We start from the raw sequence: 14,693 nt of genomic DNA, 5'->3' as shown, positions 1-14,693 counted from the left end.
GTGAATTCAAGAAATTATGTAAAATCGAAAAAAAATGACCTCAGACCCCGGAGGGTTAATGATGGTAATTTTTCACATTGAAATACCACACGTTGGACCTTTCATAAGCAGCCCGAAGACGCTGCGGCTGAATCCACGTCGCCTCCGATCCGTGGATCAAAGTCAGCGAGTGTGAACAATCCTTTACTCCGAGGGCTGCCGGGTTCCTGCAGTCTGCTTTCTATTTTCACGTCGGAGAAGCTGTGAGCTGCTCGGACGACATCGGACTGACAAGCCTTTACCGCGGCGTTTCGACGTTTGACGCGATGTCTCTTGTCACATCGGAGACGGCGGTTCAGAGGTGACGCATCAGAATGCAGCCGTCACCTCCGGTAGGAAGGCCCTCCGCCGCTTACAGTGGCCGTAAATGCCAGTGAAATGCCACCGAACGCGGGACGTTAAACATATGTATATGTGTGGGTGTGTGTGTGTGTGTGTGTGTGTGTGTGTGTGTGTGTGTGTGTGTGTGTGTGTGTTTACATACCTGTATTGAAGCATTCGTGGACTGTCTGCTAATCTCTCTCTGATTCGTTTCTCGGCCTTTCCATCGATAAAAGTCTCACAGATTGCTAATCCACATGTTTACACGCACACACACACACACACACACACACACACACACACACACACACACACACACACACACAGGTTCACCTGCGGACCGATCCGGCTGATAAAAGCTCCGCCTCAACATCTGATTAAACTCCTACCGCCGATGCACGCACACAATCATCCCATCCGCATCGCGATGGCACGCAGAGACGAGAGGTGTCTCACGGTTGCCACGGGAACAGGCGGGTGATAATTCATATATAAAGGTTATTGTCCCCCCCCCCTTTTCTTCTTGCTCACTCCTCGTCCTTCCCTTTCATCTCTCATATCATCTCCTTTAATCTCTGACTCCTGCTTTCTTCTTTATCATCTTATTAAGTCGTCAGGTCGCCTCCTTTTTTCTCTCATCTTCTTTCCTCGCTCCTCTTCTCATTTCTTCATCCTCTCCTCCTGCTCATCCGCTTTCGGCCCCATGTAATTATCATCTGCCTCTCGCCGCACCTTACCCCATCCTTTCTCCCTCTCCCCCTCCTCTCCTCACGGCATATCAGCATTTACCCAGTGTTTTCCCATCCCAAATACTGTCACCTCGCATTTGCCTCAGAGTCTCCACCGGGCGTCCCTGTGGGTTATTTATGTGCACTCGTCTGCCGCCACATGCTCGAGTAGCAAGCAAAGGGCCCGGGCCTTAATATTCGGGCCCTCCAGGCATTTGGTGCCAGAGATATTTGGTCGAGTATTGTTTTTAAAATGTCTCCTATATCTGTATTTGTTTATTCCTTCGGTGATGGGATTGAACAGAAATTCATTCAGCGGTAATATTTACGCCCCGAGGCGTTTTCAAGAGTTTCAGATATTGGTGGGATATTGTGCTCTTTTTTCTTTGTTTGGGACGGCGCTCATCTGGCATCGCGCCCTCTGGCCGTTTTATAATTAAATAACAGGCGATAGTAAATATAGCCTGTCTTGTAGGCAGTTGCTGCCGCTTCACTCCCAGATAGTCTTTCCGGCCCCGTGTTTATGAATGCTTTATGTTTTACACAATTTGGGGTTTGTCTTGTTGATTTTCTCTGCTGTCATTATGCAGTTATGTGTGGGCCTGCAGATGGATACTGGACATTTCAGACACATACAACCCACTCAGTGTCACCCACCTCTGATAAGACAACGGTTTGTAGCTATACGTGATATCAGATGATCCAACGCACCGTGAAGACTCAGAAAGTCTGAAACACCGACAATGAACGCCAATGACGATGACGATGACGATGACGCAGCCTTTTTTCTATTGCTCATTTTGCACAGATATAACCGAGTAGGTTCACAGACACTTATAGTTGTCATGTGCGTACATGAACTCTGACCTCTGCATTTTACCCGTCCCAAACGTAAGGGCAACGCGCCCGGTAGCAACGTGGGTTTTAGTGTCTGACTCCAGGAGCCGGGGATCGAACCGCCAACCATGTGGTTAATGTACACTGTAACGCACGTCGGGACTTGTGTTTATTTCACTTTTTTTTTGTAGAATCATTAAGGAGATTCAGACCTATGAGGAGATGAGAGGGTGAACGAGGTGGCCCGTCCTCTGTAGGCGAAGCCCAACATGCTCTGAGGCCTTTAACATTTATATAACGTATTAATTGTACTAAAGTTTAGTGTGCTTTGTACTTATCTTCGGTTCATGCCTGTGTTGGAAGAATACAGAATTGCACATGATGGTGCCCAAATAAGCCGTGGAGACTGGAGCCCACAGCAGTACTTCCAGCTGAACGCCGATGATGATGAATGATGATCTGCCCTCAACCAAGTCCTGTTGTACACTACAGTGCACATGTTGTAACGTTGTAATAAAGTAATGCTTGACGTAAATAAATCTTTACAATCTTTTTTTTTTTACCACCCCAACACTTAATTTATAAAAAAAACTATATGTATATATATTTAAGACTTTTTTTCGTGGGTCTCAGGTATGTCAGAGCCTCCCAAAAACAGCCCTTGCCTTGTCGCTGACCTCGCGTGTCAACGTAAGCAGGCAGCGTTTCACAAGGTGAGTCATGTGTGAATGGCGGCATTGAGACTGAGTGTGAGCCTGTGAAGGAGGGGGAGCGGCACAGCGGAGGACAATAAAGAGAGAAGACCGGAGACGTCCAGAGGGACGTGGACGTGGGACACCGTCCCGTAGTCAGCTGAGGACAATAGAACATGGTCCGGGACGAGCATCGGAGGACTTTGTCTCTGCTCACGGCTCAGAGGACCGCGATCGTGAGCAGGAATCGGCTGACGGAGATTCTCATCCCACCCGCCGCCTCAAAAGGGTGGAGGAGGACACTGTTGTCTGTGTTCTGTACGGAGTCAAGAGGAGCAACAGGAACCTCCTCCAACCATGAACGATGCCGTCTGGAAGGCTTCACACGAGACTCAACACGTTGTTGCTTTCAGACGTCGAGTCCTTCTGAGGATGATTCTGGTTGAACTGAACGCAGCATTTCATATGGATATTATCTCGGTTGTTACGTTGTTCCTAAAGTACTTCAGTCCTGGAAAAGGTGGAGTAACTCTGCATGTGATGGTGCAATGAATCAATGGCAGCGTCAGGAAGCCTCATCACGACTGTGAGTCCACAGATTAACCTCTGGACCAAATGAGTCACAAGAAGTTTGAGTCAAGTCTGGATTCAAACTTTCACAACTTGCTCTTATAAAGTATGTTGATTCAACCGTAATGACAACATTTAGTCTCAAACAAATGAATGTAAATGTATTTATAGATATCTTCACCAAAAGTAGAGAGAATAACATGTATTTTCTATGGAAGCTCTGCTTTCTCTCTTTCAGACTCACGCAGAGGAAAATACATTACAACTTATTAATACATCAATAACAATATTACACAAACATGTAGAGCTCAGAGAAGTTTACATCAGTTTCTATTGTCTTCTTATTTTATCTTGGTGCTCCAAGCTTTTATTAAATCATGAGAGAAACATAATTCACATTTTCACCATCAGCTTTGTTTGATAACCTGCAAATAAAAGAAGAAGAAAGTTCTTCATTCATCATGTGAACCTTCAGTTTGTTCACATCCCATCAGTAAAGAGTCTCAGTTATGGAAAAGAGAATAATGATTGATTTCCTCATTTATTATGATTATAAGACTATATTTTATAATACAACATAGTACATCATTTGTATGTTAAATCAACAACAACAACAACATTTAGTCTGAAATTGAAGAACATAAACGTAAAGATAGAATACTTTACAGAAAGTGGTGAGAATAAAATGTCTCTGATAAAGAAGCTCTGGTGCTTTCACTCTTTAAGACCCGTGCAGAGGAAGAGACAGAACAAGCAACAAAGACATCATTAACAATATTCATCAAACATTTAGAGATCAGAGAAGTTTACATTTTCCTGCAGAGAAATATGAGTTCAGGTAAACAAAGAGCATCACGAGCAGTGAGAGCCTCCACGGCTAAACAGACGGAGCGCCACCTCAAGAAACTCAAACATTTACAGGACAATAATGACAAGGTGGCAAAGGACCGCCCACAATGTTTAATTGACAGGTGAAGAACAATCAGCTCTGGGCAACAATGATGGAGACAAAATGAGTTTAAGAATTAAAACATGAATTTAACCCTCTGCTCTTTCAATCACGTCTGTCTATTTGAGTTTACAGAACTCAGCAGTGTCATTATGTGTGCCATAAATCCAAAGTCCAGCATAGAGAGGCTGAGTGAATGTGGTCTGGACTCTGTGGAGGAGAGTCATGGTTTCAGAGACGCTGTAGAAGGACAGAATACCTGCGCTGTGATCCAGGTACACTCCTACTCTGGAGGACGGAGGACCAGAGACGGGAGCGCCGACTTTGTTGTAACGAAATGTATACCTTTTTTTGTTGCACTCTAACGCCCAAGATTTATCATTTAATCCAAACAGACATTCATCACTGTTCCCTGTTCTGCTGATATTCTTGTATGAGACGGCTACAACAGCTCCTGTCCCTCTCCACTCCACCTCCCAGTAACAACGTCCAGTCAGACTCTCTCTACTCAGGACCTGAGGCCAATAAATGAACCTGTCTGTGTGACTAGAATAAGACTGTTGTTTCCTCATAGATGTTACTTTTCTGTTCCCCTCAGATAATAACAGTTTTGTGTTCACTGTGTTTGGATCCAGAGTGAGTTCACGTGAATACCTTAAGAGTCCAGCTCTGCTCGTGGGCTCTGCTGGTGAATGTGACAGTAAAACGTCCACTTTAGTCACAGCCAGTGAGACGTTTGTCCACTTCTCCTTCAGGACGTCCTGTAGTTGATCTCTGACTTCTGACACAGCCGCCGTCACGTCCTCAAAGGAGCTCAGAGGACGGATGTGGATGCCGGTGGAGTCTGTAGCTTCTCCGAGTGGTGGCAGTGAGGGGTAGTTGTGTAGAAAGTGGTGGTGATCCTCTGTGTGTGAGAGCAGCTTCAGCTCAGCGTCTTTCCTCTTCAGCTCAGCGATCTCCTGCTCCAGCTTCTCCTGAAGCTCTTTGACTCGACTCACTTCCCTTTTCTGCCGGGATCTGACCTGCTGCTTCACATCGGAGCTTCTGTTCTCCAGGAGGCGGATCAGCTCGGTGAAGATCTTCTCGCTGTCCTTCACCGCTTCATCGGCGGAGAGATTGAGGGCCTCCACCTGCTGATGGAGCAGCTTCACGTCCTTCTCTCTGTCCTGGATTCTCTGCTGGATGTTGAGTCGACTCCCCTCCAGCTCTCTCTGCCTCTCGGTCCTTTCTGCTGCAGCTGAGACCGTGTCGTGGCCTTTATGTTCGTCCACAGAGCAGAGGTAACAGATACGCTGCTGATCAGTACGGCAGAACATCTTCATCACCTCGTCGTGACGAGAGCAGATGTTCTGCTGGAGCTGGTTGGACGGGTCCACCAGCTTGTGCTTCTTTAACGGAGCCGCTTCATAATGACGCTGGAGGTGTTTCTCACAATAAGAAGCCAGACACACCAGACAGGACTTGATGGCTTTCAGTCTCCTCCCAGTGCAGACATCACAGGCCACATCTTCAGGTCCAGCATAGCAGTGATCAGCAGCAGCAGCTTGGGGTCCAGTCTTCTTCAGCTCCTCCACTAAAACTGCCAGCATAGTGTTTGTCAGCAGGACAGGCCTCGGTGTGAAGGTCTGCCTACACTGAGGGCAGCTGTGGAGTTTCTTACCATCCTCTTCATCCCAGTGGCTTTTAATACAGTTCATGCAGTAGCTGTGTCCACAGGGAGTAGTCACCGGATCCTTCAGCAGATCCAGACAGATGGAACAAGAGAAGGTTTCCTGATCCAGCTGAACTCCTTTCTGCGCCATTTCACCTCTCAGTAGCAGCGACTGTCTGAGTTTCACTTCCTGAGAAGCGACTCTGCTCTGACTTGTGATCTGAACAACACGTGATGGTTCAGTAAATGGGGCCTGGCAGCTTGTTGCTTCACCACCATGTTGGTTCCACCCATCTCTGAAGCTGTAGATCTGAAGGGGAGGGAACAAGGAAATACCCTGATAGGCTGCAGCTGCTGTGTTGGAGAGCAGGAGGAAGAGGGAGGGGCTTATCAAGCTGTGCTTCACTCCAGAAGAGCAGCGCTGTGAACGTGAACTTTGTTTCCTCTTTTACAGACGGAGACTCGGTTAAAACCTGCTCCATGTTTGAAAGAGTTTATGTATTTTGAGTTGTAACATATTTCTTGTCTCCTCAGGCTTTGCTCATGTCTCCATCTCATGCTCAGATTTATTTTACTGCTTAAAACAACCAGATGACAAAAGAGTTATTAAATAGTCTGGTCTAAATGGTTTTATATGTTTTAAGACTATTGTTAAGTTCAAATTACTTTCCTGCCAAGAGAAAAAAAAGGAGAAAACAAATAATGACTGCAAGTCCCAGAATGCACCACCAGCAGACCAGCGCAGGCTGCTGATTACTTTAAGTTAAAACACCTGTGAATGGAAGGTCTCACAGCAAACACTTCAGCTGAGACAGAGAGGAGACTCGAGGTACAGACAAAGAAGCCACTCGTACTGTAGCTATTTGTTGGATGGAAATTGTTTAAAGTGCATTTACATGTTTTTGTACAACTCTTTGCTTTTTGTGTTTGAAGGTTTTCAACCCGATGGACCAACCAGCCAACTATTGGCAAATAAAAAAGCATTAAAGATTGAGCTGTGTAGGAAACGACTTGTCCCGTGTGTCCTTCAGACCAAATGTACCATCCAGTTCAAGGAGAGCAAGAGTTGATAAAAAAAAAAAAATACCTGGGAATTTAGCAACTATTTTTATGGCCTGATAAAAGAGGATTCTGTGGAAAGTATATATATTTATCAACCTTTGGGTCATTCCTATCGAACAAGCTCCAGGGTTGAAACAGTGAGTGTGTTTCTGAAAGAAGCTGATCAAACCTAATGAGATAAACGCGGCACTAAGGCTATCATTATCGACATCCAAAAAACTGAGCTAAAATCGCCGACAATGATTACTTTAAAACCTGGTGCCCGTTACACTATAACAAATAATTGTATTGTTTGACCAGGTTGGGTGTGAAAGATTAAGAACCAAGCATTCAAATGAGTTCAAATGTAATTTTGGGTTTATCAATAAGCTCGAGTCAAAGATGGCTGCTACTCCACCCGCTCGGCCGGTGCCTCCAGGAATGTGAATATTGACAGGACTTGGAGGAGTAGATTTATTTAGGCTGACATATTCTTCATGACACAGCCCGCTTTTAGTCAAGGAAAATTTGTAAGACACATTTCAGCCAGGATAAGGAGCAAACAATGCTGCTTCACTTTCAGCCACAGCCTTCAATCATGGCGTTGGTTTAGTTTAGTGTGCTCCGTTGTACCTGTAACCAGCTTCAACAGGACGTCTTCAGGTCCCGATCCACTCTGCAGTGCACCATCACCAACCCAGAAACATGTTTACTCTCCTGCAAACCAGCGGATGCGCCGCTGAATGTCGACGTTTCTGAACCAGAAATACATTTCATCAATACGTCTCATATCAGCCTCGTATCGCGCTTACAGAAACGCACAAGGACTGGCGTTGAGCCAAAAAGAAGCGTTTTTTTTAGCTGCTTCTGTAAGCATCTTTGTTGCTTCTCCAGGAACAAACCGGTAGCTTCTGCTCGGCGACTGAATGGCTAAATTTAAATCTTAAAACACCAGAGCAGGCACGGCTGTTTTATTTCGGCACTGAAACAGTCAAAACACGGCTGAAACACCAAAATCATAAGAAGTTTGGCGATGGAGGCAATACTGAGAAATGAGATGTCTAGAGTTTCCAGTTGCCAGAGAAGTGAGACAGTTTGAAATAAAGTGCTGCTCTTTTTCTCATCGATTTGTGTTATACTTTGTGTGTGTATGGCAATTCTCTTATGGCTCCTCAAAATGATATAGGTTTCTTTTTCGGGGTTTGGCATTTCCAAAGCTGGGCTTTGTGATTTTGCTCGGTGGAGAAAGTAATGTTTATATTCATTGATATCTGCCGTTGACATTGATATTCTTCTTGGAGTTTCCCAGCTAAGTTTATTAAGTGTCAAGCCCCAACAGCCGTTTCTGTCATTTTTTGAAATATACCCGTGATATTAATGATCTACGACACAACAATGTGCGCAACGAGTGTAGAGATTCCAAAGGCGGGGTGGGTAAGGTGGAAGAACGACTCCGTATCCCTGAGAGGATGACAAAAGAAACAAAGAAAAAAGTATTTGCGTCTCCGTCCCTCCCCAGACGAGCATCCGACTTCTCCCTTTTCAACAAATTTGATCAAAATCAATCATTTACCGCCGTCTCCCCATTTCAGATCCGCGAGCGGCCCGATTCCCACTCCGGATTATTCGTCTTGCCGGTGGCTATGTTCGCCACCTCCTTGTCGTCATCTTCCTCGCCCCACTGGCGGATCTCGTGATTGCCTCTGCAGCGCGTCCAGCTTTGTGGGCGGGCCGGATGTTTGTCTCTGCAGCTGCTGAGAAAGTGCCACCGAGGACAAACCCGGCATTAAACCTTCGGCGGAGGGGAGAAAATACTTCACCAGTGATTCAATTTAATGTTGTGCGTCTCGCTCTCTCGGCCGTATTTCATTTAAATCATTCGGACGCGCGCTGATTCATTGATTATATCACGTCTCCCGCAGTCATGTTTCAGTCAAATGTTCACTCTGTAATAGTGAAGCTGGCCTACTTATGGCCCGATTGAAACCTAATGAAATCTTTTAATGAGCGCCCTCTGGAGGGCGACGCCGAACTCTGTGTGCGTGTGTGTGTGCCTGTGTGTGCGTGCGCGCACGTGTGTGTGTGTGTGTGTGTGTGTGTGTGTGTGTTTGTGTTTATATGGGCATCCAGTTTCTTCTAAAACTGTCACCGAGACCAGGAAGTCAGTGCCAGGAGAACGCAGCACGCCCGAGACAGGATTAGCTCAACTTGAAGTGAACAAGAATACAGAATAATTGCAATGTGATTTCTTCCCTCTCTTCCCACTCCTCTGCTTGGCATGCAGCTCTAGTCTAAAATGTTTTTCTCTCCTCCTCCTCCTCCTCCTCCTCCCCCCTTCGTCCTGCTTCCCTGCATGTAATTTTATTTTTTTTAAATGTTTTCTCTGTCTCCTCTTCCCCATGGAGAGCAAGAGCACATAAGTAAAGGAGCTCTTATCCTCGCGCCGACGAGTAGATAAGAATAGGAATTACAGTGGCATTCATCGGAGGGAGGGAGAGAGCGACAGAGGGGAGAGAGAGAGAGAGAGAGAGAGAGAGAGAGAGAGAGAGAGAGAGAGAGAGAGAGAGAGAGAGAGAGAGAGAGAGAGAGATGGAGGGTGGGAGTGGCAGGAGAGGGATTTAGTGACCCAGACAAGGGAGGGGAGGAGAGAGCGTGTGAGTTAGAAAGAGGAGGAGAGGAAAGAGGGGACGAGAGGAGAGGGAGCACGACGGAGGAGGAAACAGAGCTGCACACAAAAAACACAGCTACACACAAAGAAAGGGACACGCAAGCCGGGCTGTGCCGCTTTGGGTTTGGTGGTGAATTTGCTTCGGGGGTGGAGGTGGGGGGGTGTTTGGCACCGCTTGGAGTTTACGGAAGCGTGTCTGATAACGGGGAACTTCTTAGACGGTTCATGCGAGGTCGGGGCCAATCCTTTCTCTCATAAGGCCGATCTGAACACAGTGCACAGGATCGGATCCCTCGTGCAATTACAAGGAACTGCTTCTTGGAAAAGCTACTTTCGAAATGCAATAAGTTACATATGACTATTTGCTTTCATTTGACAGTTACTTCACATTATTATAGGTTGGGCAGAGCGATGCATATGTGATTACATTACTCTTTCCCCTCACTTTGACTGTAATAACCTCAGAAGTGCGACTCGGCATGAGAAAACACGGCTGAGGGTTGTGTTGTTTCATGGCGGGTAATCAAAGCACAGAAGAACAGCGCTGTGAGATTAGCTTAGGTCGTAGGAGGATAGCAAAGCAAAGGGTAGCGTGTTTGCGTGTGTACGTAGGAAGTGAGTGGTGAAGTGAGAGAGAGAGAGCAACGGTGAATGTGTTTGAGCGAACGAGTTGGCAGAGGAGTTTGTTTGGCGGCGAAGGATTTCAAGTGAATGTAAGGCTGAAGGTGTTTTCCCGTGTCTTGTTTTCCAGCAGCTAAGCGCCATCGACTCCAATTTATACAGAGAACCTAGAGCCACCGTCACGTCACTCTTTGGTTGGTGGAAGGCCGCTTTGAGGCCTTAAGTTCGTAATTATGGCTGTCGCCATCTTGGTTTTTTGTCTGTCGCCATCTTGGCTTTTAGCAACCATAAAATGACACCAGAGGGCAGAGCTAAGTACAACCAAACACTTTAATAAAATATTTCTAGTTCTAAGACAAAAACACGGACAACTCCCAGACCTGAAAAAGCCGTTGTGGTGACCCGTCAATCACAAGGTAGCCATGCAAGAAAGTATACCCTGCTTTACTCTGAATGGGAAAAACACCTAAAACTATCAATTGATTACTTAAGTGATAAATCAATTGTTAGGTCCTTTTCTCATGGACTTCTTTACAATCAGACCTTTTTTTGCAACTGCCTCCTAACATTAAGAAAATTGCCCATTGGCTTTGCTTTTCATAACTGGAGGTATGCCGCATGGTTACATAACAGGGAATAATGCACTTGGAGAGCAAGCTTGTGTGTCTTGTTAATATTTTAGATGTGTGCTGGTGCTGAGCTGACCGTGGCGAGCCAACTGCACGACTGACCAGTATATATACTCTGTTCCTCCCCGGACAATGAATGGCAGCACAGAAATAGAGGCTCCGTCCATCAGTCCTCAACACAACTCAACACAACGCCAGTCAAGGGAGTGCTTAACCGGACAGTTACAGTGGTGTGTGGTTCATGACAGCTGCATTATGGGATACCATTGGGATGATTATCCAGTGTTTACCCCGATATGCAGATCAAATGGACGAGCCAGTTCTATCCAGCACTGCAATTAACTGCCGTTAATGTCAATACTTTACAATCCGGGGCACGCAATTGGAAAAATACATATTTCTCTGAGTTTGATTGCACAATGCTTTATAATACTGTATGGAGGGATTTAACAAATCTGGAAAGCATTTAATTACCCCGTCCACACGACAAAGTAACCAGCATTGTGCTATTGCGAGCATTGAATTGGCAGACGCAGTTACGAGGCCATGTTCACGTATTTCTTGTCAAGATGTCAAACCAATCTCAGTCACGTCGGCCAATATTTGGATAAGGGGGTGGAATACTTTAACAGAGAGGACACTCGAAAGCCGTACCCAGTAGATCAACAGATCCCTGCCAGGTGGATCTGCAACGACCACCGCCGCAATGCTTAATCGAATGAATACAAACCACAATTGTCTAAACCGCAACATCTTGCACGTCTCACACAACAGATAATCTGCAGATGTTTTGCACCGGATCTTCGCAACAGCATAAAAACTGGCGGTTGCTTTCGAGCAAACGGAGCGCATTAATGCCCAAAACTGTGATCTAAGCTGTGTTTAAAATCACGTCAGTACCCCTGGTATTGATATCTCCATGTGTTCCATTCTTTATCTCTGAGCACCAGGGAAACCGGATAACACACACACACACACACACACACACACACACACACACACACACTGTATTGGTCCATGGGTTCTGCATGCCGGCAGATTGCAGATCAGTCCAGTTTCACGTTGCTGTATGCTGTTGGTTGTGTCTTGCAGATCGTGAGCAGATTGCTGGCAGGGTGATTCCCGGAGCTATCTGGGCTGATCTGCCGAGTTTTACCTCTGGAAAGAGACAATCCCAGGTCGCATAACTGATGCGGCGCTCAACAGAATAAATCTATCGCGACCTGGTTGCGGCCTGCATGCTAGTGTCCGTGGACACCGATGACCCGAACGCAGCTGATCTGGACTCTGCTGGTGCGTGGAGGGTTAGAGGTAGAAAGACATAAAGATAGAGTTTGTGTATGTCTCCTGTCCTTGCAGTGCCTTCAACAAACAGCTATAGCTGTAATATAGAGCCGTACCCGGCCTCCGCCACACTGGTATTAAACTTTCAACGTGTGCGCGTGTGTGTGTGTGCGTGTGTGTCTCGACTTTTCCGCAGCAATAAAAATAAAGTAGAGTTCTCCGCCGAGCGCCTCAATATTGTATCAGCTATGTTATCATCTATCTCCGTTGCTCTGTTCTCCTCCCCACTGTGCCACTGTGGATATTGATGTTGTTGATGCTGAGGACAGTATTGGAGGCATTGTCAACACCAATCTCACACACAAGAATCTCAATGCAGCCCGGATGCCACAGCAACTGCACCATGAGAGAGACGACAAGTTTGTGTTCTGCATTTTGCCAGTCAGGAGAACCAACTCGATCCGATACGTGTCCTCCTGGCCGTCCCACATTGTTAAACCTCTTATTCATAAGCTGCAAGTTTGTGCTATCTAAGTGTATGCTTTCTGTACAAACGGCTCAGTGCACTGGGAATCAAATGTCATGCCACATACCGCTGAGCTACAGATCTGTGAGAGGAGCGATGGAGCTCTTGCATACGGTGTCCGTGGATATCAATGAATCGCAATACACACATTTTTTTTTAATGTAGGTTAAACTGTGTTTGCTCCCTGCCGGGTTTTACGCGTGAATAAATCAAATGGGTACATTGAGTTGATGTGATAGCCTCAGGAAAATAGGCCTCCTGCACACACACACACTAACACATACCACACTTAGATGCACATACATCCATGTATGAACCTACATCAAATCCTGTACAAATGTTAGCGGTCTGATTGTGGATGCATGAAAAATGACAGTAAGGTCAACAAGGTGCTGCAGCACTGCAGCAAGGAACAGTTGGGTGTGGCCCAGCAGTGCGACAAAAGAGTAAACCGGGATTGGCCTGACACATTTTGGTGAACATCGTTGGCAATAACGTTCCACTTTCCTTCATATTGAGCGGTAAGAACAACATCTGACATGTATTCTTTCCCGGTGTGCATTTTTACTGCAGCAACAGTGAAGCCAAGCTCAACTTTTATGCAGAACCTGCACCTGCACTTTTTTTTTTTTTTTTTGCCGGAGCCTTAATTAAATGAAGAGACGGCACTTTCCTTTGCTGCAATGCTGTATCGGTTTGGATGCGACTTAAAAAAAGGCTCCCGGGGAAGAAGATTCAGAGTATGACCGTCCTACATACACGACTAATTTACAACGTAGAAAAATATTTCAGAATTTAGGTTGGGTTCAGGCAACGAACCCACATCATGAGGTTTAGTTTACATTGTAATTCAACTATAATCGAATGCACATTGGCTGACAATAACAAACGAACAACGGCTCCTCTTGATAATTCGACTTTCAGGGAGCAGCCCTCGGGCGTACAAAATGTGTTCTCCATTGGATGATTTTCTGAATCCATAATTCCTGAAAGAATGATTTTTCAGGATCAACATGCAAAATGGCATTATGCATCTCTGAGTGTGGGGTGTGTATAAATCAGTGTCTTCTATGGAAACCGTACAGGAGGCCTATTAACATTAACATCTGCTGTGCATCGACTGACATGTTTGTGCTCTCTAATTTAATAAATGTCATTACTGAAGCTCAAATAATCTCAATCCAAGTCATAAATCATTGAGGCAACAGAATTAGAAGGCTACACATTTTCAGGGCGAGGAGAGATGCAATCAAATTAGATCATGTCCAATTATATGATATGTGTTGTGTTTGTTTTATTTATGGCCAAATTTCAATATGCACATATGTTGGGTGGTGCATATACTTGCATGTAAGTGAATTGGTGTACATGTGCATGCTCTTTAATGGAGACTTATGCATGCAGCAATGCAACTGAATCTTCCATGCGATGGGCTTTAGTCCTGTGGAATCTGTCACAAGATCCTGGAGATTTGAATTATAAATCACTAAAAACAATGGAGGAGCTACAACAACGTGTCAAGTGGGAAATGCAAAACAGAGGAGACCAGTTTTGTTTTCACATTGTATTTCTCTCCCGTCAGTGTGTGTGTTGCTCATTTAGCAGTGTGTTAAAGCACCACCCCTCAGCAGTCGCACTCGCTAACTGACTTTTAATTCATGCATGATTTCCACCAAGTCCTGGTGGTTACGCAACAAAACACTGGTGTATGTATGAGTCCCAACTCATGAGGACATCTGTGGTGTGTTGGATTATTCAAAAGTCTGTTCTTTTTTGGTCTTTTTGTGTTTTATTATGATTTCTTTTTCTCTCTGATGTCATTTTCCATGTCGCTCCACATTCCTCTGGTTTGCTCCTGCTGAGAAAATCCACACCGTCCACTTGGTCGGAGTGTGTGTTGCTGTCACTGGGACCAAGGAGAACCAGCAGAGGACAGGGCGGTGGAGGCCTCAGGCCAGGTTTGAGTTTGCGTCTCTCGGGTCTGTTTCCTGTCTCCCTGCTGCCCACTTCCTGCCTGTCCGTCACTGTGTGGCTGGGATTGAGTATGACACATGGCTTCCACAGGGACACGGAGGGTCACAATCAGCGGGGCTGTCGCTCTTTGTTCCGGGACACATTTTGAGCCTGGAGGCGTGCG

General features: G+C 45.7%; 1 protein-coding gene across 1 annotated transcript; it reads right to left on the bottom strand.

The window, feature by feature from the left end:
* Positions 1-4,186: 4,186 nt before the first annotated feature.
* Positions 4,187-6,151, bottom strand: LOC137787949 (tripartite motif-containing protein 16-like). Its single transcript, XM_068580728.1, has 2 exons — positions 6,134-6,151; positions 4,187-5,959 (listed from the first exon to the last, which is right to left on the bottom strand). The coding sequence occupies exon 2, from the start codon at positions 5,936-5,938 to the stop codon at positions 4,256-4,258; it is 1,683 nt and encodes a 560-aa protein (XP_068436829.1). The 5' UTR covers positions 5,939-5,959; positions 6,134-6,151; the 3' UTR covers positions 4,187-4,255.
* Positions 6,152-14,693: the final 8,542 nt, after the last annotated feature.

Source organism: Clinocottus analis, unplaced genomic scaffold, assembly GCF_023055335.1.
Source record: "Clinocottus analis isolate CAN_PGR_092001 unplaced genomic scaffold, fCliAna1.0.p SCAF_17, whole genome shotgun sequence".
NCBI classification, from domain to species: domain Eukaryota; kingdom Metazoa; phylum Chordata; class Actinopteri; order Perciformes; family Cottidae; genus Clinocottus; species Clinocottus analis.
Note: the sequence above shows the minus strand (reverse complement) of the source record. Positions and strands in the feature narration are given on the sequence as shown.